Here is a 26,691-nt window from a genome sequence, read left to right on the forward strand (position 1 = left end):
CCGGCCCTCAAAGTGCTTACAGTATAGGAAATCAATCAATCAATCAATCAATCGTATTTATTGAGCGCTTACTGTGTGCAGTGCGCTGTACTAAGCGCTTGGGAAGTACAAGCTGGCAGCATATAGAGACAGTCCCTACCCAACAGTGGGCTCACAGTCTAAAAGGGGGAGACAGAGAACAAAACCAAACATACTAACAAAATAAAATAAATAGAATAGATATGCACAGTTAAAATAAATAAATAAATAGAGTAATAAATATGTACAGACATTAACTGTCCCGTGCATAATAAGGGCTTAACAAATACCATAATTATAACTGCTATTTCAAATTCCAGTGAGGCTGAGAAATTAGAATGGCCTACACCCTTTCTGTCAGCTTTCCTGCCTCTTCTTCCTTCGCCAGCTTTCTCCACTGGAGTAGCTCTGCCACTTCTCCCTGATTCCTCTGGCTCTCCCATCCTGTAGTTCCCAGGCTCTCAAGTTTTCCAGCTCTTCTTTCATTTTTTAATTCAATCATCTTTAATGAGCACTGACTGTGCACAAAGCACTACATTTAGCACTTGGGAGAGTACAACATAACAAACAGACACATTTCTTGCCCGCAATGAGCTTCTTACTGAAGGATCTTATTTCTGCCCCTTACAAGTGGCAAATCATCTGGCCAACGCACCTGGGAGTGATCTCCTAGCCAACCTGGAAGCTTGAAGGCAGTGATCCAGATGGAAAGGTCACAGGCCTCCGCCAAGCTCGCTCTCTTCCTCCCTTCAAGGCCCTGCTGAGTGCTCACCTCCTCCAGGAGGCCTTCCCAGACTGAGCCCCTTCCCTCCTCTCCCCCTCATCCCCCTCTCCATCCCCCCATCTTACCTCCTTCCCTTCCCCACAGCACCTGTATATATGTATATATGGTTGTACATATTTATTACTCTATTTATTTATTTATTTTACTTGTACATTTCTATCTTATTTATTTTATTTTGTTGGTATGTTTGGTTCTGTTCTCTGTCTCCCCCTTTTAGACTGTGAGCCCACTGTTGGGTAGGGACTGTCTCTATGTGTTGCCAATTTGTACTTCCCAAGCGCTTAGTACAGTGCTCTGCACATAGTAAGCGCTCAATAAATACGATTGATTGATTGATTGATTGATTGATTGAAAGGGCCGGCTTTCCCACCATCCTGTGGAACATTTTGTCAACACTGGGAAATTTCCCTGCCCTGACAAGAGGCAGTGCTGAGTTCTGGGGGAGAGTGTAGGGAAATCAGAGTGGGAAGCTTCAATCAATCAATTCTATTTATTGAGTGTGCAAAGCACTGCACTAAAAACTTCCTGTTGGTTGTGAGGTGTATTGTCCATCCGTGCCTCTGAGACCCAGCCAGTGAATATACTTCTCTTGACCTAAGCTACACCTGGGATAAAAAAGAAACCTGGATTGATTTGAGGTAACCAATCAATCAATCAATCAATCGTATTTATTGAGCACTTACTGTCTGCAGAGCACTGTACTAAGCGCTTGGGAAGTACAAGTTGGCAACATATAGAGACAGTCCCTACCCAACAGTGGGCTCACAGTCTAAAAGGGGGAGACAGAGAACAAAACCAAACATACTAACAAAATAAAATAAATAGAAGAGATATGCACAAGTAAAATAAATAAATCAATAGAGTAATAAATATGTACAAACATATATACACCATCATCATCATCATCAATCGTATTTATTGAGCGCTTACTATGTGCAGAGCACTGTACTAAGCGCTTGGGAAGTACAAGTTGGCAACATATAGAGACAGTCCCTACCCAACAGTGGGCTCACAGTCTAAAAGGGGGAGACAGAGAACAAAACCAAACATACTAACAAAATAAAATAAATAGAATAGATATGTACAAGTAAAATAAATAGAGTAATAAATATGTACAAACATATATACATCATCATCATCATCATCAATCGTATTTATTGAGCGCTTACTATGTGCAGAGCACTGTACTAAGCGCTTGGGAAGTACAAATTGGCAACATATAGAGACAGTCCCTACCCAACAGTGGGCTCACAGTCTAAAAGGGGGAGACAGAGAACAAAACCAAACATACTAACAAAATAAAATAAATAGAATAGATATGTACAAGTAAAATAAATAAATAAATAGAGTAATAAATATGTACAAACATATATACAGTCAGTGAGTCAATTGCATTTACCGAGCATATAACTGGGTACAGAGAGTACAATATAACAGACGCATTTTCTGCCCACGAAGAGCTTACAGTCTAGCATTTTGCAAAGGATTTTCACGTGCAATTCTCCTTGGGTAAGGCCAGCATGTCCAGGACAAAGCCAGCTGATGGATCTAGGATCCGTCAAAGTCACTAGGTGAAAGTGTCGGTTTCTGAGATTCCTTGCGGGGCTATTATTCTGTTTTTCTACTTGCAAAAGGAGGTCATGTGTTTGGCAGTCCACACGTGGAACAGAGGGAATTCGAGCTGTTTATCCCAGCAGGGGGCTGTCATGCACTGCTGCACACACATTCATAACCTCCAAAAGTGTCATTTGTCAATGTAATTAGCAAGTCTGACCCATCGTAATTGTTTAATAATAATAATAGTGCCATTTATTAAGCGCTTACTATGTGCCAAGTACTGTTCTAAGCCCTGGGGAGGTTACAAGGTGATCAGGTTGTCCCACGGGGGACTCGCACTCATAATCCCCATTTTGCAGATGAGGTAACTGAGGCCCAGAGAAGTTAAGTGACTTGCGCAAAGTCACACAGCTGGCAACTGGCAGAGCTGGGATTTGAACCCATGACCTGTGACTCCAAAGCCCGTGGTCTTTCCACTGAACCACGCTGCTTCTCTGGCTGCCAGGGTCTGAGTCTTCAAGAGAAGGCCCACTGTTGGGTAGGGACCGTCTCTCTATGTTGCCAACTTGTACTTCCCAAGCGCTTAGTACAGTGCTCTGCACACGGTAAGCGCTCAATAAATACGATTGAATGAATGAATGAAAAGGATATTAACGGATGCTGTTATTAAAGATAATTAGATAATGACTCCATCATACAACATGGAGATCAGTGGCAACGATAGCCAGCTAGCGCCAGCACTTAGCACAGTGCTTGGCACATAGTAAGTGCTTAACAAATGCCATTATTATTATTATTATTACTGCTTGGGTCCTGCTTGTTCTCCCTTCCCTTTAGACTACGAGTCCCATCTTCTAGACTGTGAGCCCTTTGTTGGGTAGGGACTGTCCCTACCTGTTGCCAAATTGTACTTTCCAAGCGTTTAATAATAATGATGGCATTTATTAAGCACTTACTATGTGCAGAGCACTGTTCTAAGCTCTGGGGAGGTTACAAGGTGATCAGGTTGTCCCATGGCGCACTCAGTCTTCGTCCCCATTTTACAGATGAGGTAACTGAGGCACAGAGAAGTGAAGTGACTTGCCCAAAGTCACACAGCTGACAATTAGCGGAGCTGGGATTTGAACCCATGTCCTCTGACTCCAAAGTCCGTGCTCTTTCATTCATTTAATAGTATTTATTGAGCGCTTACTGTGTGCAGAGCACTGTACTAAGTGCTTGGGAAGTACAAGTTGGCAACATATAGAGACGGTTCCTACCCAACAGGGGGCTCACAGTCTAAAAGGGGGTAACTGCCCACAAAGAGCTTACAGGCTCTTTCCACTGAGCCACGCTGCTTCAGTGCTCTGCACATAGTGAGTATTATTGCTAATAATAATAATCTTTAAATTGTAAGTTCATTGTAGGCCGGGAATGTGTCTGTTATTTTGTTATATTGTATTCTTCTAAATGCTTAGTACAGAGATCTGCGCACAGTAAGCACTCAGTAAATACAATTGACTGACTATATCAAATACCTGGGTGAGATTCAGTCAATCAATCATTCAATATGATCGATTGATTGATTCAACCACAGAAGAGTGTACTGAGCTGAAGCTGGGACAGGGTGACCTTTGAGGGTTTCCCTTCCACATTGCCACATTCCTATAGTGTGGCATAGTGAAGTCTATTAATAAGGTACAATGTGTCACTATCTGGGAAAGTCTCTTATTCTTGCTATTCTATAGCCACAACTACATATGCCCCCAAATAATAATAATAATAATTATGGTACTTGTCAAGGGCTTACTATATGCCAGGCACTGGGGTGGATATAAGCAAATCGGGTTGGACACAGTCCCTGTCCCATGTGGGGCTCACAGTCTCAATCTCCATTTTACACATAAGGGAATTGAGGCACAGAGAGGTAAAATGGCTTGCCCAAAGTCACACAGCAGACAAGTGGTTGAGCCGGGATTATAATGCATGACGTTTTGATTCCCAGGCCTGTGCTGCGTCCTGCTGCTTCTCCAACTCCCCATTACTGCGGTTGGGCTTTGAGGGCATGGACCCCCTCACTCCTACCGTTGTCTTGGGCCAGTTTGATCCTTCAGTCTTTGTTACATTAAGCTTAAAATCTCAACCTGGAGAAGTGGATTCAATAATGATAGAAATAATAATAATAACATTTGTTAAGTGCTTACTATATGCCAAGAACTCCACTAAACACTAAGGTATTGTCTTGCACAACGATAATAATAATAATAATAATAATAATAGCATTTGTTAAGTGCTTACTATGTGCAAAGCACTGTTCTAAGTGTCGGGGGGATACAAGGTGATCAGGTTGTCTGTAATCACATCAGCTAGAGGCCCTGGCCTTATGGGTCCCGCAATCTAAGGGGAAGCAAGAAAAGGCATATTATACCTTTTTCAATACTACTACTACTACTACTAATAATAAAGGCATTTGTTAAGCGCTTACTATGTGCAAAGCACTGTTCTAAGCACTGGGGAGGATACCAGGTGATCAGGATGTCCCATGTGGGGCTCGCAGTCTTCATCTCCATTTTACAGATGAGGTAACTGAGGCACAGAGAAGTTAAGTGACTTGCCCAAAGTCACACAGCTGGCAATTGGCGGAGGTCATTGGTTCATGGAAAAGTTCAGTGACTTGTTCAAGGTCACAGAGCAGGGAAGTGGAAGGGCCAGAATTAGAGCCAGGTCCTCTAACTTGCCGGCCTGCTCTTTCCAGTAAGCCACTCTATATGTTCCATTTCTTTCTGCCATTTGATTTTGAGCTCCTTGGAGAAGGCGGGGGGAATGCTTTTTAGACCTTTCTCAGCACGTGCTGTAATGCCAGTAAGTGTGGCTACCTATTGTCTGATGGAATGATTGATTAATTGACTGAATGAGGCAGGGCAGGAATAGGCTAGAAAAGGCAGAGAGGTGAGAAGGAGCCAAGAGCAAGAACATCCTCGACAATGTTGCGGCAACTTAGGGCTCCTCCATTTTGTCACTTTATACGCTGTCACCGGTTGGATGGAGATGGTCAGGATATTGGAGAGTCCCCAAGTGCTGGAATGAGAAGTTTTAAAGTGCTGGTATTTTCATATTTCATACTTCATTTCATATTTCATACTTCAGTCTATACTTCACTCTGCTGCCCGGATTATCTTTGTACTGAAACACCCTGGGCATGTTACTCCCCTCCTCAAAAATCTCCAGTGACTGCCTGTCAACCTACGAATCTAGCAAAAACTCCTCACTCTCAGCTTCAAGGCTCTCCAAGACCTCACCCCTCCTACCTCACCTTCCTCTCTCCTTCTCCAGCCCAGCCCACACCCCCCGCTCCTCTGCGCTAACCTCCTCAATGTACCTCATTTGCGCCTGTCCCGCCATTGACCCCCGGCCCACGTCCTTCTCCTGGCCTGAATGCCTTCCCTCCACACATCCGCCAAGCTAGCTCTCTTCCTCCCTTCAAAGCCCTACTGAGAGCTTACCTCCTCCAGGAGGCCTTCCCAGGCTGAGCCCCCTTTTTCCTCTCCTCCTCCTCATCCCCCTTGCCCTACCTCCTTCCCCTCCGCACAGCACTTGTGTATATATATGTATATGTACAAATTTATTACTCTATTTTACTCATACATATTTACTATTCTATTTATTTTGTTAATGATGTGCATCCAGCTTTACTTCTATTTATTCTGATGACGACACCTGTCCACATGTTTTGTTTTGTTGTCTGCCTCCCCCTTCTAGACTGTAAGCCCATTGTTGGGTAGGGACCGTCTCTATATGTTGCCGACTTTACTTCCCAAGCACTTAGTTCAGTGCTCAGTAAGAGCTCAGTAAATACGACTGAATGAATGAATGAATGCAGGGTTGTCCCCAGGCAAGTTCGGGGCGGGGGGAATCTGACTGTCCACCACAGGCAGCTCCTGCCCGGAGAGGAGGAAGAAGAACGTTTATGTATCAATAATAATAATAGTATTTGTCAAGTCATAAGTGCTCTGGTAGGTATGATGCTGTCAGATCAGAAGCAGTCCCTATCCCACTTAGGGCTCACAGCTTAAGGAGAAGAGAGAAAAGATCTTTAATCCCTATTTTATAGATGAGGAAACTGAGTTGTAGAGAAGTTAAGTGACTTGCCCAAGGTCACACAACAGGCACGTGGCTGAGTGGGGACAAGACCCCAGGTATTCCATTCTTAGTAAGTACCAAGAACTGCAATCATAACAATTAATAATAATTATGATACTTGATAAGCACTTACTATGTGCCAAGCACTGTTCTAACTGCTGGGGTAGGTTGGACACCGTCCCTGTCTCACATAGGGCTCACACTCTTAATTCCCATTTTATAGATGAAGTAACTGAGGCCCAGTGAAATGACTTGCCCAAGATCACACAGCAGACGTGTGGCAGAGCTGGGATTAGAACCCATGACCTTCTGACTCTCAGGTCCGTGCTCTATCTACTAAGCCACGCTGTTTCTAAGAAATAGTCAAGTGAAAAATCAAGACATTTTGTGTTGAAGTAGATGCAAAATAATCAAGTCCCAAATGGGGCTCACCTTCTAAGTAGGAGGGAGAAAAGGTGCTGAATCCCCATTTAGCAGATGGGAGTACTGAGGTATAGAGAAGTAGGTGATTTGCTCCAGCTCACACAACAAGTAATCGATAGTGCCGAGATTAGAACCCAGGCTCTTGGGGCCCCCAGGCCTGGGCTCTTTCCACTCCTTGCCAGTACAGTTGGGAAGTAGCGTGGCTTAGTGGAAAGAGCACGGGCTTGGGAGTCAGAGGTCACGGGTTCTGATCCTGACTCTGCCACTTGTCAGCTGTGTGACTTTGGGTAAGTCGCTTAACTTCTCTGTGCCTCAGTTACCTCATCTGGAAAACGGGGATTAAGACTGCGAGCCCCACGTGGGACCACCTGATTACCTTGTATCCCCGCAGTGCTTAGAACAGTGCTTGGCCCATAGTAAGCGCTTAACAAATACCATTATTTTATTTTATTTTATTTTTTACAGTCAATCCACTAGATGTGTGAGGTTTTACCTCTGCTGCTTCCACACAGGATTTGTCCCCGATTGGCAGCCCCTAAAAATTGTCGGCTCCAGGAAAGCAAAGTGGCCCCTCCCATGGTTGAGGTCCCTGAACAGTCGTTCAGCCGGTCCCCCTTTCTGTTCCCTACCCCGGTCCGTCAGTGTCAGTCATGGGGAACAGAGGCAAACAGAGAAGGCAGGTAGAAGAGTGGCATATTTGGATGGTGGTGCAAATATGGTGGTGGGAGAACTGAAGTATGGAGAATTAGGTGATTTTCTCCAGCTCACACAGCAAGTAAGTGATAGTGCCGGGATTAGAACCCAGGCTCTCGGAGCTCTTTCCACCCCTTGCCAGTACAGTTGGGAAGCAGCGTGGTTTAGTGGAAAGAGCACGGGCTTGGGAGTCAGAGGTCATGGGTTCTAATCCCGACTCCACCACTTGTCAGCTGTGTGACTTTGGGCAAGTCACTTCACTTCTCTGTGCCTCAATTCCCTCATCTGTAAAATGGGGATTAAGACTGTGAACCCCACATGGGACCACCTGATTACCTTGTATCCCCCCCTGCCCAGTGCTTAGAGCAGTGCTTGGTACATAGTAAGCGCTTAATAAATACCATCATTATTATTTTCATTACTAGATTACTGCTCCTCTACCTCTCCATCCCCTCAACTCCCCCTATTTCCCCTGTAGTCATTTAAAAATTGTCACATGCCTTAGGTTAAGAGGCATCCTTAACTATTTAGTTACAATAATGTCTGCCTCCCCTTCTAGACTATAAACTGGTTGTGGGTAGGGAACGTGTCTGCCAACTCTGTTGTATTGTACTCTCCCAAATGCTTAGTATAGCACTCGGCACATCGTAAATTGTCAGTAAATACCAATGATGATGATTTTCAGGGAAGAATGTATAGATCTTGTTTTGGAGTTGCTGCATAATCTGGGTCCTTTTCTTAGACTGATTAAACACTGATTAAACTCCTGCTGAAGGAGTAATAGTTTTGTTTTTCCTTCCCATAACCTTTTTTTCAGCTTGTTTGAAGCAAAATCGCCCCCCTCCTCGCCCCTTTCCCCCCTGCGAAAGAGTCTTCTTTATTCCCTTAGAGGACAGCGGACTGCAGTGTGGAACTACAGCTGCAGTGGTCCCCTTCAGAGATGCATGAATTCATTCCAGTGACTACAGCTTGCACAAGACAGTGGAATGTTATAGGAGGAAAAGTAACTTGACATGTGAGATTTGCTCATTCATAATGAGGTAGTGTTGCGGATTTTTTTTTCAAAGATCTGGGAAATACTCTTTATCGCTATTTCACGATTTTTGCTGCATTTCCGGAGTACACGCTCTCAGCCATAGTGGATTAATCAATCTATGCTATGCCTTGGTTAGCAGCATGCAGTTTAAGAGAAAACAGGCTGTCCTTTGTGACAAACAAGAATAAAATTCACAGATGGAGTTGGGATTTTGCTGTTCATTAATTTGCCAAAGGACGGGTCTTAAGGAAAATTACTCTTTCTCCCTTGTCTGAGAATTTTACAAGGGAAAAATTCAGAAACTGACAAGGCAAGTACTACCAAATTAAGCTCTTTTACCATCTGGTAATTTTTTTTCTCTCCACTTTAGTAGAAGTATGATTTAAGTAGCCAATATCTTGAACTATTTGAGACATATTATGAATTTGCAGTTAATTCGTATTTTGTAGTTGGAGAAGGAAAGGCAGGGAAGACAAGTGACTTTCCCCATGAACAAGAAGAGAGACCCTGATAGAGCTGGAGTCAGTTTCTGGCTCCAGTGTCCAAGTTATTCTTTCTTGCTGTTTCTGGAAGAAAACTCCTATTTGGATATGATTCCCCCTTCTTAAATATGGCACTGTATTATCCTGGCAGTAACATGGGGGCAGCCTGCCGAATGATTAGAAAATGGATGGATGAGACTTTCAGAATATTTTTTTTTAATAACATTTGTTAAGTGCCTCCTACGTGCCAGACACTGTTCTAAGTGTTGTGGTAGATATAAGCTAGTCAGGTTGGACACAGTCCAAGTCCCACAAAGGGCTCACAGCCTTATTCCCCATTTTACAGATGAGGTAACTGAGGCACAGAGAAGTTAAGTGACTTGCCCAAGGTCACACAGCAGACAAGTGGTGGAGGTGCGATTAGAACCCAGGCCTTTCTGATTCCCAGGGCCATGCTCTAGCCACTAGACCACACTGCTTCTCTACCTCAGGGCTAACATGCATTGCTAGCGCTAGTCTTCCTCTTGTCTTACGCTGGCAAGTCGTCTCCGACTTGTAGTGACGACATGGACGCATCTCTCCCAGGACGCCCACCTCCAGCTGCAATCTTTCCAGTAATGTATCCCTAGAGTTTTCTTGGTCTTCTTCCTCACCAAACCTCAATATGTTGTGAATGTAAAGCATCTGGAGAGGCAGTTGTGGCCTCGTGGAAAAAGCATAGAATTAGGAGTCAAGGAACCTAGCTTCTCATTTCAGCTCTACCACTGGTCTGCTGTAGACCCTGGGGCAGTTTTCAACCTCTCTGGACCTTGGTTTTGCCCTTTATAAAATGGGAATGAAACAGAGTGTGGGACAGGGACTGTGTACAATCTTATAACCTCGTACCCACCCCGGGGTTTAGCATACAGTAAGCACTTAATACATCCCATATTTATTGATTATTATGCTCTAAATATGCACTTAGCTATGGCAAATGACGGATTTCCAGTGAAATGCAAGTTCTGTCGATTCGTTTTGCTGACCCATTCCTTTTCGCTTTCCCTTCTCTTATCCAACAGTCCTCGGCTCCTTGTTCCACATCTCCCCCAAGGTAATTGGGGCTTCCAGACAGATCCCTTGGGTCTGAGATCTTGGACCATGGTTCTACTGGGAGCCCATCGGTGGAGAGGGATTAAGAAGTGGAAACTCCATGCCGTCCAGAAGTTTTGAATTCTTCTCATAAAGGATGACAATAAGCAGAGTGTCAGACAGGTGGATGCATCCCTCTCTCTCACAAACAAACACTCACACGTACTCTCTGTCTCTATCACTTTGTCTCTGTCTCCCTCTCTCCTAGATCCCTTTTCCTTTGGACAGTGAATGCAGAAGCAGGAAGAGCAACAAGACTTAATCCTTGACCCCAAGGATCTTGTGGTGTAGCAGGGGAGACAGATGTAAAAATAAATTACAGGATGTATGTTCACCCACAGGCCAGGGTGGTTGCTTTGGGTTATTAAATTCAAATGACCAGCGGCGCATTCCCTCTCACCTTCATTACTTTGGAATCTCTGGATTTGAACGATTGCATGAAGTGAAACCCCCCAAGGCTTTGGGAACCCTGACTGGAAGGCAGGGGCAGCAGCTGGCATCGCCCTATATCAGTTTGGAGCCGGAACCCAAATAATAATAATAATATAAATGGTATTTGTTAAGCGCCAAGCCCTGTTCTAAGCACTGGGATAGATACAAGGTAATCAGGTGGTCCCACATGGGGCTCAAAGTCGTAATCCCCCTTTCACAGATGAGAAAACTGAGGCACAGAGAGGTTAAGTGACTTGCCCAAGGTCACACAGCAGACAAGTGGCAGAGTTGGGATTAGAACCCACATCCTCTGACCCCGAAGCCCGTGCTCTTTCCACTAAGCCAGGCTGCTTCGCGGACAACGGGCATCTCAGCTGAACCTTCAGGGAATCAATCAGTGGTGTTTATTGAGTGCTTACTGTGTGCAGAGCACTGTACTAAGTGCTCAAGAGAGTAGAATACAACAGAGTTGGTAGACAACAATCCTTGTCCTCAAGGAGCTTAGACTCTTTCTGTTCCTCTGCTGTGGTCAGCTGTCCTGCAGGCCTCTGAGAACCTCCTAGTCAGCCACGGACAGCGTTTGGGTCTAACATGGCAATTCTAACCATGCAAATTAAACTCTGCCATATGATAATATTTGTGGTATTTATTAAGCGTTTACTATTTGCCAAACACTGGAAAGAGAGAGAGAGAATGGATATTTCATCCCCAATTTACAGCTGAGGAAAGGAGGCAAAAAGCGGCCAAGCAACTTGCCCAAGGCCACGGAGCAGGCCACTGGTGGACCCGGGATTTAGAAACCCAGGTCTCTTGAACCCCATTCCTGTGCTCTTTCCTCTAGGCCACGCTGCTTTTCAACTCCATGAAATGAAAGTCACTCCTTGTAATAACAGGAAGAACAAACTCCAGACCGAACACCTATCCCCCCTTCCCAACACCTATCCCCTCTTCCCTTTCCCAGTGGGGAAGTGTACCGGGGTTTAGGAGGTGGGTTAGAGTCTGAATTTGACTAATAAGGGATGACTTTGTGGAAGAGAAGGGCTCTTGAAAGCATGGTAGGGATTTTGTTTGGCAGTTGGGATTTGGGAAATTTTTCCAGACCTGGGAATGGCGTGGGTGAAGCCAAAAGGCAGAGGAGGGGAAACATATGCAGGGGGCAGCTGAGCAAATGGAGAGAGCATATGGAAAAGGAAGCCTCTGGAGCCATCGGGAGGATGTGACGTAGAAGAAAAACCCATTCCCCATCCCACAGGCTGCATTTCAGGGTTTAGAACAGTGCTTGGCACACAGTTAAGCACTTAACAAATACCATAATTATTATTATTTACAGCATAGGCTTCGTTCTGGACTAACCTTTGAGCCCCGTCAGCCAGCCAGCCCAGTGAGACACTTGGCATTGATCACTTCTAACTAGCAATCAGGATGGGTGCGGAATCTTTTGCGTAATCACATATTAAGCCACAAACGACCAGTGTAGGTTCTGATAATGTCAGAGGCGCTGGGCTTCACCTAAAAAAGCCTGGCGATGCAATGCTGTGGAACCAAAACTTTCCCTTTAGCTCACTCCCTTTGAACTTGTGCCCTAGTATGTGTGGTATGAAATACACTGTTAGGGAGCCCTGTCAAAATTTGGAGAGCAAGACCTAAAGGAAAATTCCAGAATTATGTCTCCTTGATTCAAAGCCCACTAAGTGGACATTTGGGGGGGAAAACTGAACATGATGGATTGCTGCCGTGACAATTTATTGAGTGCCTACTGCGTGGGGGGCACTGTACTAAGTGCTTGAGGGAGTGAGTACAATATAGTAGACTTAATCCTTGACCCCCAAGGATCTTGTGGTCTAGCAGGGGAGACAGACGCAAAAATAAATTACAGGAAATATGTTCACCCACAGGCCAGGGTGGTTGCTTTGGGTTACTAAATTCAAATGACCAACCTTCCACTTTAGAGGTCTTTGGTTTCAGTCAATCAGTTCCCTTTTGCTTCATGCTCAGGGACAGCTGTGATGTTTGTGCTTTTAGAAGTGTAATTGCAGCTTGGTTTAAAAGCCCTGGACTGTGTGGACAGACTGGAGCCAAACTAGCTCTCTTCCTCCCTTCAAGGCCCTACTGAGAGCTCACCTCCTCCAGGAGGCCTTCCCAGACTGAGCCCCTTCCTTCCTCTCCCCCTCGTCCCCCTCTCCATCCCCACCATCTTACCTCCTTCCCTTCCCACAGCACCTGTATATATGTATATATGTTTGTACATATCTATTACTCTATTTATTTATTTATTTTACTTGTACATATCTATTCTATTTTATTTTGTTAGTATGTTTGGTTTTGTTCTCTGTCTCCCCCTCTTAGACTGTGAGCCCACTGTTGGGTAGGGACTGTCTCTATATGTTGTCAACTTGTACTTCCCAAGCGCTTAGTACAGTGCTCTGCACACAGTAAGCACTCAATAAATACAATTGATTGATTGATTGATTGATTTTAGAGAGAGGCAGTGCGGCTTAGTGGAAAGAGCACGCAACCGGGGGGGCAGGAGGTCCGGGTTCTCATCTCAGCTTTGCCACTTTCCTGCTGCCTGATCTGGGGCAAGTCGCTCAGCTCCAGTTCCCTCATCTGCACGCGGGGACAAAATACCTGTTCTCCCTCTTCTTTGTACTCGAGCGCCATGTGGAAAAGGAAGCAGCGAGGCCTTAGGATAGCAGTGTGTGGCCTAGTGGAAAGAGCCCGGACCCAAGAGTTGGATGACCGGGGTTCTAATCCCGGCTCCGCCACTTGTCTGCTGTGTGATCTTGGGCAAGTCGCTCCACTTCTCTGTGCCTTGGTTAAATCGTCTGTAAAATGGGAACTAAAGCTGTGAGCCCCATGTGGGACATGGATTGCGTCCAACCTGATTAGCCCTTATCTACCCCAGCACTTAGTACAATGCGTGGCACGTGGTAAGCGCTCAACAGACATCATTTAAAAACAAAAAACACCAAACCCGAAATAAAAACACAGGATTCGCATCTTGATCTGAATACCCGGTATCCAGCGCTTAGCAAGGTGCTTGGCACACAGAAAGTGCTGAGCAAATACCACAATTACTGTAATTACTAGAGAGGAAAACGCTCGGCCAGGCCTCTACAAAAAAGTGATCCAAAGGCATCTGGACCACATCTATTTGGGTGTCCCCATTACAGAGGCATTTTGTCTGATGGAGAACAATCTGGCATCCTTTGGTGAGTGGTGAGTTCAAGGCCCTACTGAGAGCTCACCTCCTTCAAGAGGCCTTCCCAGACTGAGCCCCTTCCTTCCTCTCCCCCTCGTCCCCCTCTCCATCCCCCCCATCTTACCTCCTTCCCTTCCCCACAGCACCTGTATATATGTGTATATGTTTGTACATATTTATTACTCTATTTATTTATTTATTTATTTTACTTGTACATATCTATTCTATTTCTATTTATTTTATTTTGTTAGTATGTTTGGTTTTGTTCTCTGTCTCCCCCTTTTAGACTGTGAGCCCACTGTTGGGTAGGGACTGTCTCTATATGTTGCCAATTTGTATTTCCCAAGCGCTTAGTACAGTGCTCTGCACATAGTAAGCACTCGATAAATACGACTGATTGATTGATTGACTGTGGATAGGCACATGGGTTTGGAGCCAAACCCGCCTGGCCACTATTGACCAAGTGGATTTGGATTTTTTGCAGATGCGATGAAGTGATCTGAAACATCTGGAGCCTTTTCTAACTGAAAAATGTGTTTGCAAAGTGTAATGAACATTGTGTGAAGAGTATAAACTCAGAGTAGAAAACAGTTTCGCTCGACTTTAACTTTTCTTAATGTGACCCTCCCAGCTTCTCCTCACTATTGAAATACCCCTGATGCATTATTTTCCCTATTTCTTAGCAAAACAGAAAAATTCCATGACCTGAAACCCCAGCCAGGCCGGAGTTCAGTCTTCTGAGTAAATTTGGGTTATTTGGCGATTCGGAAGAGAGATTCTACTGTTTTCTACAATAATATTTGCTAGTAGGCGTTTGTCCGCATTTTCTTTCCAACCAGAATTTAACTCAATTACTGACCTCAATTCCTTATTTGTGTGCAACCTAGACTATTTCACTCATTTTTAAACAGTGATTTTGGTGGTTGAAGTGAACGCTATCAGATGAGTCCATTTTATCTTCTAGTCAATATAGGGAGCTACCAACCAACCAATCAATCCATCAATCATATTTATCGACGCTTACTATGTGCCACTGTACTAAGTGCTTGGGAGAGTATGATATAGCAATGTAACAGAGTGGGTAGATACGTTCTCCGCCCAACACAAGCTTACAGTTTAGAGGGGGAGACAGACATTAATAGGAATGACTAAATTACCAATACGTACCTAAGTGCAGTGGGGCTGAGGGAGGGGTGAAATAAAGGGTGCAAATCCAAGAGCAAGAGCAACGCAGAAGGGAGTGGGAGAAGAGGAAACGAGGGATTAGTCAGAGAAGGCCTCTTGGAGGAGAGGTGCCTTCAAGAAGGATTTGAAGGTAAGGAGAGTAATTATCTGTCAGACGTGAAGAGGGGAGGCGTTCCAAGACAGAGGCAGGTTGCGGGCGAGAGGTGGGCAGCGAGATAGGCGAGATCGAGATACAGTGAATAGATTGGCATTAGAGAAGCCAAGTGTGCAGGCTGGGGTTGTAGGAGGAGAGCAGCGAGGTAAGGTACCAAGGGGAAAGTTGTACGTGGCTAATTCCCCATGGAAAGAGCACGGGCCTGGGTGTCCGATGGCCTGGGTCCTAATCCCAGTTCCACCACTTGCCTGCTCTGTGACACTGGGCAAATCACATAATTTCTCTATGCCTCAGTTTCCTCATCTATAAAACGAGGATTAAATTCCTTATCTCCAGCCCTCTTGGATTATGTCCAACCGGATTACCTTGTATCTGCCTCACCGTTTATTACAGCGCTTGGCACACGGTACGGACTTGACAAGTACCACGCTATTTTCCTATTCTTATTTACGACTACCTCTTTCTTTATTCTTCAAAGGGACAAATTTAACACTGCCTCTCCCAGTCTCTCGGATGAATGCTAAACTAGTTTGCCTTGTGAGCCCACTGCTGGGTAGGGACCGTCTCTATATGTCGCCAACTTGTACTTCCCAAGCGCTTAGTACAGTGCTCTGCACCGTAAGTGCTCAATAAATACGATTGAATGAATGAATGAATCCAATAGAATCTAACACCTTTGGGGCCTCGAGTCTGTGGTGCTTTGATAACACAGACATGCAGAGCAGAATGGCAGAAACTCACCCCCACATGATTTCTGTATTTCATCTAGAATATGCTCTCATCCCCTGCACTTTGAAGGAGATCCTCTAACTGGGGGAAGAGGGAGAAGGCTGATGGGTTTATCTTAAAGTGGATCCAGCTCCCGTCCCATAAACTTTGCTCCTTTCTTCCATTCCTTTCAGGGTAACATTGAGTCCTCCCCCATCGAACTCCCATTAAGACCTAAAGCCTCCACGTCGGTTCAAATCCACCCGCCTTTTCTTGAGCTACGGGGGGTGCGAGAGGAAGAGAGAGAGAAGAGAGGGGGAGGGAGAGAAGGGGGGAGAGAGGGAGAAGAGAGAAAGAGAGGGGGAGGGAGAGAGGGAGGAGGGAGGGAGAGACAGATGGAGGGAGGGAGAGAGAGATGGAGAGGGAGGAGGAGAGAAAGAGAGGAGGGAGAGAGAGAGGGAGAGGGAGGGAGAGAGAGAGGGAGAGGGAGGGAGAGGAGAGGGAGAACCAGGAGGGAGAAAGGGGGGAGAGAAGGAAAGAAGGAGAGAGAGAGAGAGGAGGAGAGAGGAGGAAAGAGGGAAAGGAGAATGGGAGGGAGAGAGAGAGGAGGGAGAGAGGGAGGGAGAGTTGGAGGGGGGAGGAGAGAGAGAAATGGAGGGAAGGAGAGGGAGGGGGGAGGAAAGGAGAGGGAGGGAGGGGGAGGGAAGGAGAGGGAGGGGGAGGGAGGGGGAGGGAAGGAGAGGGAGGGGGGAGGGAGCAAGGGGGAGAGAGAAGGAGGGGGGAGGGAGAGGAGGAGAGAGAAGAGGAGAGAGGGAAAGGACAAGGGAGGGACAGAGATAGGGGAGGGAGAGAGGGAGGCAGAGAGGGAGGGAGAGTTGGAGGGGGGGCGGAGAGAGAGAAACAGAGGGAAGGAGAGGGGGAGGGAGGGAGCAAGGGGGAGAGAGAGAGAGAAGGAGGGGGGGAGGAGAGAAGGAGAGAAAGAGAAGAGGAGAGAGGGAAAGGAGAAGGGGAGGGAGAGAGGGAGGGAGAGTTGGAGAGGGGGTGAAGAGAGAGAGAAGGAGGGGGAAGGAGAGAAGGAGAGAAAGAGAGGAGGAGAGAGGGAAAGGAGAAGGGGAGGGAGAGAGGGAGGGAGAGTTGGAGAGGGGGGTGAAGAGAGAGAGACACAGGGAAGGAGAGGGAGGGAGGGGGGAGGGAGAAAAGGGGAGAGAGAGAGAGAAGGAGGGGGAGAGACAGAGGGAGGAGAGGGAGGGAGAGGGGGAGGGAGAAAGGGGGAGAGAGAGAGAGAAGGAGGGGGAGAGAGAGAGGGGGGAGAGGGAGAGAGTTGGAGGGGGGAGGAGAGAAAGAGAGGAGGGAGGGTGAGAGAGGGAGGCGGAAGAGAGAGTTGGAGGGGGGAGGAGGGAAAGGGAGAGGAGGGAGAAGAAGGAAGGGAGGAAGGGAGAAGGGGAGGAAGAAGGAGAGAGCAAGAGGAAGAAAGGGGGAGGGAGAGGGAGAGAAGGAGAGAAAGAGGGGGGAGGGAGAGGGACAGAGGGAGGGAGGGAGGACTGAGGGAGAGAGAGATGGAGAAGGGGAGGAGAGAAAGAGAGAGGAGGGAGGGGGGGAGAGTTGGAGGGGGCAGGAGAGAGAGGGAGAGGGGAGGGAGGGGGAAGAGAAGAAGGGAGAGGGGGAGAGGGAGAGAGGGAGAGAGGGAGAGAGTGAGGGAGAAGGGAGAGGGAGGGAGAGGGAGGGGGAGGGAGAGGGAGAGAGGGAGGGAGGGAGGACTGAGGGAGAGAGAGATGAAGAAGGGGAGGAGAGAAAGAGAGAGGGGGGAGAGTTGGAGGGGGCAGGAGAGAGAGGGGAAGGGGAGGGAGGGGGAAGAGAAGGAGAGAAGGAGAGAAGGGAGAGGGGGAGAGGGGGAGAGGGGGAGAGGGGGAGAGGGGGGGAGAGGGGGAGAGGGGGGGAGAGGGGGGGAGAGGGGGAGAGAGGGGGAGAGGGAGGGAGAGAGAGGGAGGGGGAAAGAGCGCGTGCGCGGTTCCCGGCGCTCAGACAGGGGTAGCCCCCGCAGCGCCCCAGGGGGCGGCGAGGGGTAGTGCAGTCCGGCCCCGCCCCCGGCCCCGCCCCCGCCCCCGCCCCCGCCCCCGCCCCCGGCCCGCTGACACTCAGCTGGGGAAGGCCGGCGCGGGCAGAGAGACAGCCAGCCGGCCGGACAGCCGGACAGACAGAGACAGCCAGCCGGACGGACAGCCGGACAGACAGCCGGCCGGCCGGACAGACAGCATCCGTCCAGCATCCGTCCGGGGGCTCGATGGGCGGGCGGGGCGTCCGGGGCGTCCGGGCGGTGCGGGCTCTGTGCGGGCTGCTGCCGCTGCTGGGCTGGGGCTGCGGGCTGGGCGCCAACGCCGCCGCCGCCGCCGCCGCCGACGGGGGGCGGGGCGCGGGGGGGTCCCGGGGGGGTCCCGGGGGGGGTCCCGGCCGCGGGGGGGGTCCCGCGGGGGGCCCCGAGTACCACCGGGCCCCGGAGCTGCGCGAGGCGCTGGTGTCGGTGTGGCTGCAGTGCCCGGCCGTCAGCAGGATCTACAGCCTGGGCCGCAGCGCCCAGGGCCGGGAGCTGCTCGTCCTCGAGCTGTCCGACTCGCCCGGGGAACACGAGCCCGGTAACGGAACCCCCACAGGGACCGCCCCGGCCCTTCTCCCCAAACCCCCCCTCTCCAGCCCTCCCCCCAACCCCCCCCCTCCATCCCTCCCCCCAAACCCCCAAACTCCCCCTTCTCCATCCCTCCCACCAAGCCCCCCAGCACCTCCCGCCCCATCCCTTCCCCCAACCCCCAAACTCCCCCCTCTCCATCCCTCCCCCAACCCCCCCAAACCCTCCGCTCCATTCCTCTCCCCTAAACACCCCAACCCCCCCGCTCCATCCCTCCCCCCAAACCCCCCCAACCCCCCCGCTCTATCCCTCCCCAAACCCCCCCAAACCCCGCTCTCCATCCCTCCCCCCAAACCCCCTTCTCCATCCCTCCCCCCACCCTTCAAACTCCCCCTTCTCCATCCCTCCCCCCAAACCCCCCATCACCTCCTGCCCCATCCCTCCCCCATACACCTCCAAACCCCCCGCTCCATCCCTCCCCCCAAACCCCCCAGCCCCCTGCTCCACTTCTCCCCCCAAAACCCCCCGCTCCATCCCTCCCCCAAACCCCCCCAAGCCCCCCGTTCCCCCGCCAACCTCCTGTACCAGCCTTTCCCCCAAACCCTCCGCCCCATCCCTCCCCCAACATACCCCCCAACCCCTCCTCCATTCCTCCCCCCAAATCCTCCGCCCCATCCCTCCCCCAACATACCCCCAAACTCCCTCTCCATCCCTCCCCCCCAAACCCTCCGCTCCATCCCTCCCCCCAAAGCACCCCAAAACATCCCGCTCCATTCCTACCCCCAAACCCCAATACTGTTCTATTTATTTTATTTTGTTAATATGTTAATATGTTTTATTTTATTTTGTTAATATGTTAATATGTTCTGTTTTGTTGGCTGTCTCCCCCTTCTAGACTGTGAGCCCGCTGTTGGGCAGGGACCGTCTCTATACGTTGCCAACTTGGACTTCCCAAGGGCTTAGCACAGTGCTCTACACACAGTAAGCGCTCAATAAATGCGATTGAATGAATGAAAGCCCCCCCCTCCATCCCTCCCCCTAAACCCCCCGCTCCATCCCTCTTCCCAACCCCCCAACGCTCCGCTCCATCCCTCCCCACAAAGCCCCCCAAAACATCCCGCTCCATCCCTACCCCAAAACCCCCCTCTCCATCCCTTCCCCCAACCCCCCCCAAAACCCTCCGCTCCATTCCTCCCCCCAAGCCCCCTGCTCCATCCCTACCCCAAAACCCCCCAAACCCTCTGCTTCATCCCGCCCGGCTCCATCCTTTCATTCATTCATTCATTCATTCATTCATTCATTCATTCATTCAATCGTATTTATTGAGCGCTTACTGTGCGCAGAGCACTGGACTAAGCGCTTGGGAAGTACAAGTTGGCAACGTATAGAGCCGGTCCCTACCCAACAGCGGGCTCACAGTCTAGAAGGGGAAGACGGACAACAAAACAAAATATATTAACAAAATAAAATAAATAGAATAAATATGGACAAGTAAAATAGAGTAACAAATATGTACAAACATATGTACATATATCCAGGTGCTGTGGGGAGGGGAAGGAGGGGGCTCAGTTTGGGGCCTCCATCCCTCCACTCCTCCAGTGGTACCTCCTGAGCGCCCACGGTGTGCAGAACTGACCGTCAGCGCTCAATAAATACCATGGAATGACTGAGATGACAGGGGACAGTCATAAATAGCCACATTTCCTGCCCACAGTGGGCTTAGAGGGTAAAGGGGGGTTGGGCGGCAATACACCCCCGCCCTCCATCCTTCTGTCCCCTTCTGCCCCCCACCTCCCTCTGGTCCTCCATCCCGCTGCCCCCCACCGTGCCATCCCATCCCATCCCATCCCATCCCATCCCATCCCATCCCATCCCCCATCCATTCCCCCTGCCCGGGACACCTTGGAGATACCCCCGGGTGGAAAAGCAGGGCAGCCACCCCCTCCTCCCCTTCCCTCTCTGTTGGATGGCGTCTATTTAGCCTCCCCAATTCTCTTTCATTCATTCAATAGCATTGATTGAGCGCTTACTGCGTGTAGGGCTCTGGACTAATCAATCAATCAATCAATCGTATTTATTGAGCGCTTACTATGTGCAGAGCACTGTACTAAGCGCTTGGGAAGTACAAATTGGCAACATGTAGAGACAGTCCCTAGCCAACAGTGGGCTCACAGTCTAAAAGGGGGAGACAGAGAACAAAACCAAACATACTAACAAAATACAATAAATAGGATAGATATGTACAAGTAAAATAGAGTAATAAATATGTACAAATATATATACATATATACAGGTGCTGTGGGGAAGGGAAGGAGGTAAGATGGGGGGGATGGGACTAATCAATCAATCAATCGTATTTATTGAACGCTTACTGCGTGCAGGGCACTGGACTAAGCGCTTGGGTAGTACAATTCCACATAGTAAGCGCTTAATAAATGCTATTATTATTATTATTATTATTATTATTATTATTATTGTTACAATTCTCCCAACCGCCTAGGCCACTGCTCCTCTCCCAATCAACTCCTCCCAACAAATCCCATGGATGGAGATGAGAAAATGCCTCTCCAGCCGCTTGTCGGGGTGGGAACCGTTAGAAGGGATAAAACTCCTTCTGTCCTTCAGCCCCTTCCTCCGAAAACCCCTCTGACAGGCCCGCAGTCACCCTTCGCTTTGGGGAAGTTAAGTGGAAATACTGAAGGTCAAGAGGCAATAGGAGAAGGAAGAGAAAGACGGTTTGTCCTTTCTTTTTTCTGTCCCTTCCCATCGATGGGCTGGCAGGAGACGTCAGACTGCTTAACTAGTCACTGCGGGCAAACTGTGTGTCTGTGTGTCCACCCTATTGTGCGCAGAGTACCTAGCCGCTCACTGATGCAGGGAAATTTCCTGGAATGTCTGGAAAAAACTAGGGGGAACCCTTGGAATGACTGAAAACTGGCTTGGCAAAACACGCCGATTACAGTATCTCTTGAAATTGCACCCAAATCCCTTGACGGAGGCAATCTTTACATTTAATTCCCGGGGCTTAAACCACCAGAAGTGGCTAATTTGTGATCTGATATTGCCATCTGGGTGCTACTTTCTATACTGGCCTCCTAAGCTTTGAATCGATGCGCCTTCCCTAGAAATTTAGGATATTGTTTAAAAGGTAATTTCAAATGACCCTGGGATTTGTTGTGAAATCATATTGCCTTTAGGCTTAGTGTTTTGTGACATACTAATATTGCCGTCTGGGTGCTACTTTCTGTACCGGCCTCCTAAGCTTAGAATCGATGCGCCTTCCCTAGAAATTTAGAATATTGTTTAAAAGGTAATTTCAAATGACCCTGGGATTTGTTGTGAAATCTTATTGCCTTTAGGCTTAGTGTTTTGTGACATACTAATATCGCTGATGAAATTGGGATTGCCAACATTAGCCTAAGCTATAAAACTAATGTCACCCTGTTCTTTTTTTCTTTTTGGACAAGTTATTTTGGAATGAAATTTAATAGGCATCATTTTGGGGAAGAATGTGGGAGCCATCTTGATAGCAAAATATAGGGTGTTGTATGTCTTTCATCATCCTGTTTTTCAGTTCGTTTCTTTTCTCTCAGAAAATTGATAGTTTATGAAATTTCAGTCTTATTTAAAGGCAGAAGAACCCTATTTTCTAGTCCATAAATGAACTGGGAGAGGGGAAAAGAAAAGGAACAGTGATTTTAGTGGGTTAAGAAGCGATGGTTTCCCCTGCCTTATGAACATAAATAGTCTAATTGTTTTGGATTAGGAAACTTTTCTTCTTGGTTTTGTGACCTTTAGATGGTTGATGTTTGCCCCACCCCCAACCCCACAACGCTTATGTACCTATCTTTAAATTATGTGATATAAATTATTTATTTACATTGATGTCTCTCTCCCCATCCAGAGTGTGAGCTCTTCATGGAGAGGGATAATGCCTTCTAGTTTGGTTGTATTGTACTCTCCCAAGCACTTAGTTACAGTGTCCTACACATAGTAAGTGCTCAATAAGTACCATGGATTGACTGATAGATTATTTTCTTAGTGTCCATTGTGTGCGATAAACTGTACTCAGCATTTGGGAAAGAACAATGGAAGCACAAGGTGCATTACCTGCCCACAAGGAGTTTAAGCCTAAGGCGAAGAGCAGATGATAGCAAATTAGCAGAATCGACCCAGAGAAAACAGTGAAGTTACTGTACCTAGAACCTAGCAATTTCTAGTACACAGGGTTAAGCATTTTCATTGCTTTTGTGCTGTGTTTCTGAAGATAGGAGAGCTAGAGACTTGGAAAAGAGGAAGAGTGGGAAATGAAATGATTTTTTTTTCAAAAATAGGTATGATTTTTTCAGTAAATGAAATTTGTGCATATTTAATTCTTCCACTAACACTTAGTAGATATATGCTTTGTAACCTCTGGGAAAACAAAAGTGGAAAACAAGCAACAGAGTAATGGAGGGAACTTTTGCAAAGCCTGATTTACTGATCTGATGACAGGCAGAAATATGTTTTTAAACTGAAATATCTTATGGGTCTTCAAACTCATAAATATGAAGGGGGGAAAATGGATAGAAATGTTCAGAGAACTGATAAGTATGAAGAGTTGCTAAGTAAGTATTCATGTTTGGTGTCTGACTTTCCCATTGGGGCTGAAGTATTAATTGTCCGTTCAAGGTTTTTCAGGAAGTTAATTTCTGTTTTTTTTTTTTTTTAAGTGGTATTTGTGCCCGGTACTGTACTAGACTCTGGGGTAGATATAAGCTAATACAGGTTGGACACAGTCCATATCCCACATGGGGTTCACGGTATCAATCCTCATTTTACAGATGAGGTGACTGAGGCATAGAGAATTGAAGTGACTTGCCCAAGGTCACACAGCAGGCAAGTGTCAGAGCTGGGATTAGAACCCGGGTCCTTCTGACGCCCGGGCCCACACTAGGGCCATGATGCTTCCCTAACTACTCTACTATTTCAAACCATCTGTCCAATTGGTTTTTAATTGAAATATATAGCATTTTTGGATCTTTTTCCAAATTGTGTTGCTTGAATCAAAGTGTGGCATCCATAGATATTGTCTGAAACAGAAGTGAAACGTTCTACATTATGGTTCTTTTCATACAGCCTCAAACTTTACCTGTCCAGTATTCACAGAATAATAATTGTAGGTACGTGAAAGAAGGAACTAAAATGCATCTCTAATCTAGTTATTCATGAGGTTAAAAATGAATCGAGATCAGTACTTTTTAAACTGCTATTTTAAAACAGGGATTTCAAGGCAGCCTTCTAGAAACATTTCTGTTATGTTGCCTAAATTCAATTTTTAAGATCTTCATGGCAAAGATGATGTAACCAAAAGGCTAGAATTGCTTTTCTGGACCCCGTCCAAAAATTCTTTAAATTTCAAGGTGGATGAATGCCAGTTTATATTTCTTTAAACACTGGTTATTTTGAAAATGAGAGCACTCTGTAACTGTAGAAAATATTTTTTTTTTGACCATTTGAAGCTCCTCTCCTCTTATCAGTTGAGATTTACAGCCTCCTGTGAGTGAATTATGAGAAGCAGCGCGGCTCAGTGGAAAGATCACGGGCTTGGGAATCTGAGGTCATAGGTTCTAATCCCGCTCCGCCACCTGTCGGCTGTGTGACTTTGGGCAAGTCACTTAACTTCTCTGTGCCTCAATTACCTCATCTGTAAAATGGGATTTAGATTGTGAGCCCCACGTGGGACAACCTGATCACCTTGTATCCCCCCTGCACTTAGAACAGTGTTTTGCACATAGGAAGTGCTTAACAAATACCATTATTATTATTATTATTATGAACTGTGACTATAATTCTCCTTTTTCTTTTTGGAGAATATAGAGTATTAACTTCCTAAGAAGAGTTTAGAGTAGTATTAGTGATATTATTTATTCAGCACCGACTGTGTGCAGAACACTAATCAGTTCTCAGAAGGAAACCATGGGTAGAAATTAGACACAATCCCTGATCCTCAAGGGGCTTACTATCAAAGAATGAAAATGGGTAGAGGGGACTTATGACAGACACATAAGGAGAGATAAAACTATACAACAACAATAATATAGCGCAATGTCAAGATAAGGACATATGCACAAAGTAAGAACAAAAATCAGTAGGGTAGTGTGGCTAACAGAGGGACAGAATTTCAAACTGCTGGCAGCTTAGATTCCACAGTCACATCAGCGCCACAGTGACTGCTACTGCATCAGCCACCACAGTCTTCCTGAGGTTTGTGGAGGCCTCACATTGTGGCTGTTTTCTTTCCTGCTGGGATGAGGTGGGATGAAGACTCTAGGATGATGCTGGAGGAACTGGAGAGGGTTGGCGAGTTGTTTACACTCACTGCCTCCGCTGCTTCTCCCCCAGTTTTCTCTTGACTCCGTGCAATTTGACTTTCCCCCTTTCCCTACCCCCCATTCCACTTAAATTGCCCTCTCCAGGGTCACTGATGAACTCCTTACCAAATCCAACGACCTCTACTCCGTCCTCATCCTCCTAGACCACTCAAACTGTCTTTAATATTGTGGACCACCCCCTTCTCCTGGAAACACTGTTTAACCTTGGCTTCACTGACTCTGTCCTGTGGTGATTCTCCTCCTATCATTCTGGCCATGCCTTCCCAGTCTCTTTCTCTGGCTCCTCCTCTGCATCCCACCCTTTGACTGTGGGAGACTCAGTTGTATTCTCCATCTACACCCACTTCTTTGTAGAACTTATTTGCTCCCATGGCTTCCACAACCACCTCTAAGCATCTACCTCTCCAGCTCTAACCTTTCTCCTTCTCTGCAGTCTCACATTTCCTCCTGCCTCCAGGGCATCTCTTCTTGGATTTCCTGCCAACACCCCAAATTTAACATGTTCAAAAAGGAACTCTTCATTCGCCTACCCAAACCCTCTTCTCCCCTCAACTTTCCCATCACAGTTGATGACATCACCATCGTCCCCGTCCCACAAACCTCTAACCTGGTTATTACCCTTGACGCGTCTCTTTCATGAAACCCACATATTTTGTCAGTCACCAAATCCTGTTGGTTTAGCCTTCACATCTCTAGAATCTGCCACTTCCTCTCCCTCCAAACTGCTACTACAGTGATCCAAGAACTTGTCCTATTCTGCCTGACTACTGTATCAGCCCCCTCTCTGACTTCTCTGTTTCCTGTCTCTCCCCACACCAGTCCGTACGTCACTCTGTTGCCCAGATAATTTTTCTAAAAACTGTTTAGTCCACATCTCTCCATTGCTCAAAAACCTCCAATGTTTCCCGACATGTCCAACAGGCCATCACTCTCTCCATTTTCAAAGCCCCACAAAAACCACATCTCCTCAAAGAAGCCTTCTCATCTCCCTAACTTCTTTTCCCCATCCTATCCCCTCTCCCTTCTTGGTCACCAATGCACTTTGTTCTGTAACCCCCATGCATTCAATTATAGGTTCCTAGGGCAGGATCTTGTCTATAAACTCCACTGTATTATGCTCTCCCGAGTACTTAGTATAGTGCCCTGCACACGGTAAATGTTTAATAAATACCACTGATTGATTCATGGGGGGGCAACGTGGCTATCCAAGAGGGGGTTGCCAAAGGCATGGGGGGGTTGTCTAGAGACCTTTTCGAATCTGGGCTGGCCAAGAGATGTCTTTAGGATCCTGTTCCTCCTGTAGTAGGGCTTAGGTGAGGGTCAGATAGGCGAATAGCTCACAACAAATGCTAGTATTTGCTGAAATCGCTAGGACATTGACCCTAAATACTCTCAATTAATCCATCCACCGCTCTGTAATATTTATTTAGCACCTCTCTGCTGATCGTTGTAGTAACTCTTGGGAGAGTACTGTATAACAAATCGATAGACGTGACTTCTGCCCACAAGAAGCTTACAGTCTATGGGAGACAGATGTCCCTGGTCAGGCCTGAAATAAGAAGAAAGGGTTAGGGGCCGTGGATTGTGGATTTGATTCAATAATCCTGGCAGTGCTGCCTGTTATCCTTTTCATGTAGAAAGCTATAGAGCTCTGGGACCCTGGGTAAGCATTTGCACACTTGGTGGCTCGACTGTGGAGGAAGATTCACATTTTGGAATATTCTAGGGTTGTGGGAGACTGTAGAGCATAGCAACACTTCTGGCCTGACACTATAG

At 47.2% G+C, this 26,691-nt stretch overlaps 1 protein-coding gene across 1 annotated transcript in view; it reads left to right on the forward strand.

Annotated features, from left to right (window-relative positions):
* The first annotated feature begins 5,322 nt into the window (after positions 1-5,322).
* The window catches only part of CPE (carboxypeptidase E), a 109,583-nt gene continuing 88,214 nt past the window's right edge, over positions 5,323-26,691 (forward strand). Inside the window, exons 1-5 of the mRNA XM_038755057.1 lie at positions 5,323-5,442; positions 8,484-8,597; positions 16,116-16,208; positions 18,061-18,235; positions 18,381-18,551. Coding sequence (XP_038610985.1) covers positions 5,323-5,442; positions 8,484-8,597; positions 16,116-16,208; positions 18,061-18,235; positions 18,381-18,551 — 673 coding nt within the window. The remainder of the gene's footprint in view (positions 5,443-8,483; positions 8,598-16,115; positions 16,209-18,060; positions 18,236-18,380; positions 18,552-26,691) is intronic.

Source organism: Tachyglossus aculeatus, chromosome 12 (assembly GCF_015852505.1).
Source record: "Tachyglossus aculeatus isolate mTacAcu1 chromosome 12, mTacAcu1.pri, whole genome shotgun sequence".
NCBI classification, from domain to species: domain Eukaryota; kingdom Metazoa; phylum Chordata; class Mammalia; order Monotremata; family Tachyglossidae; genus Tachyglossus; species Tachyglossus aculeatus.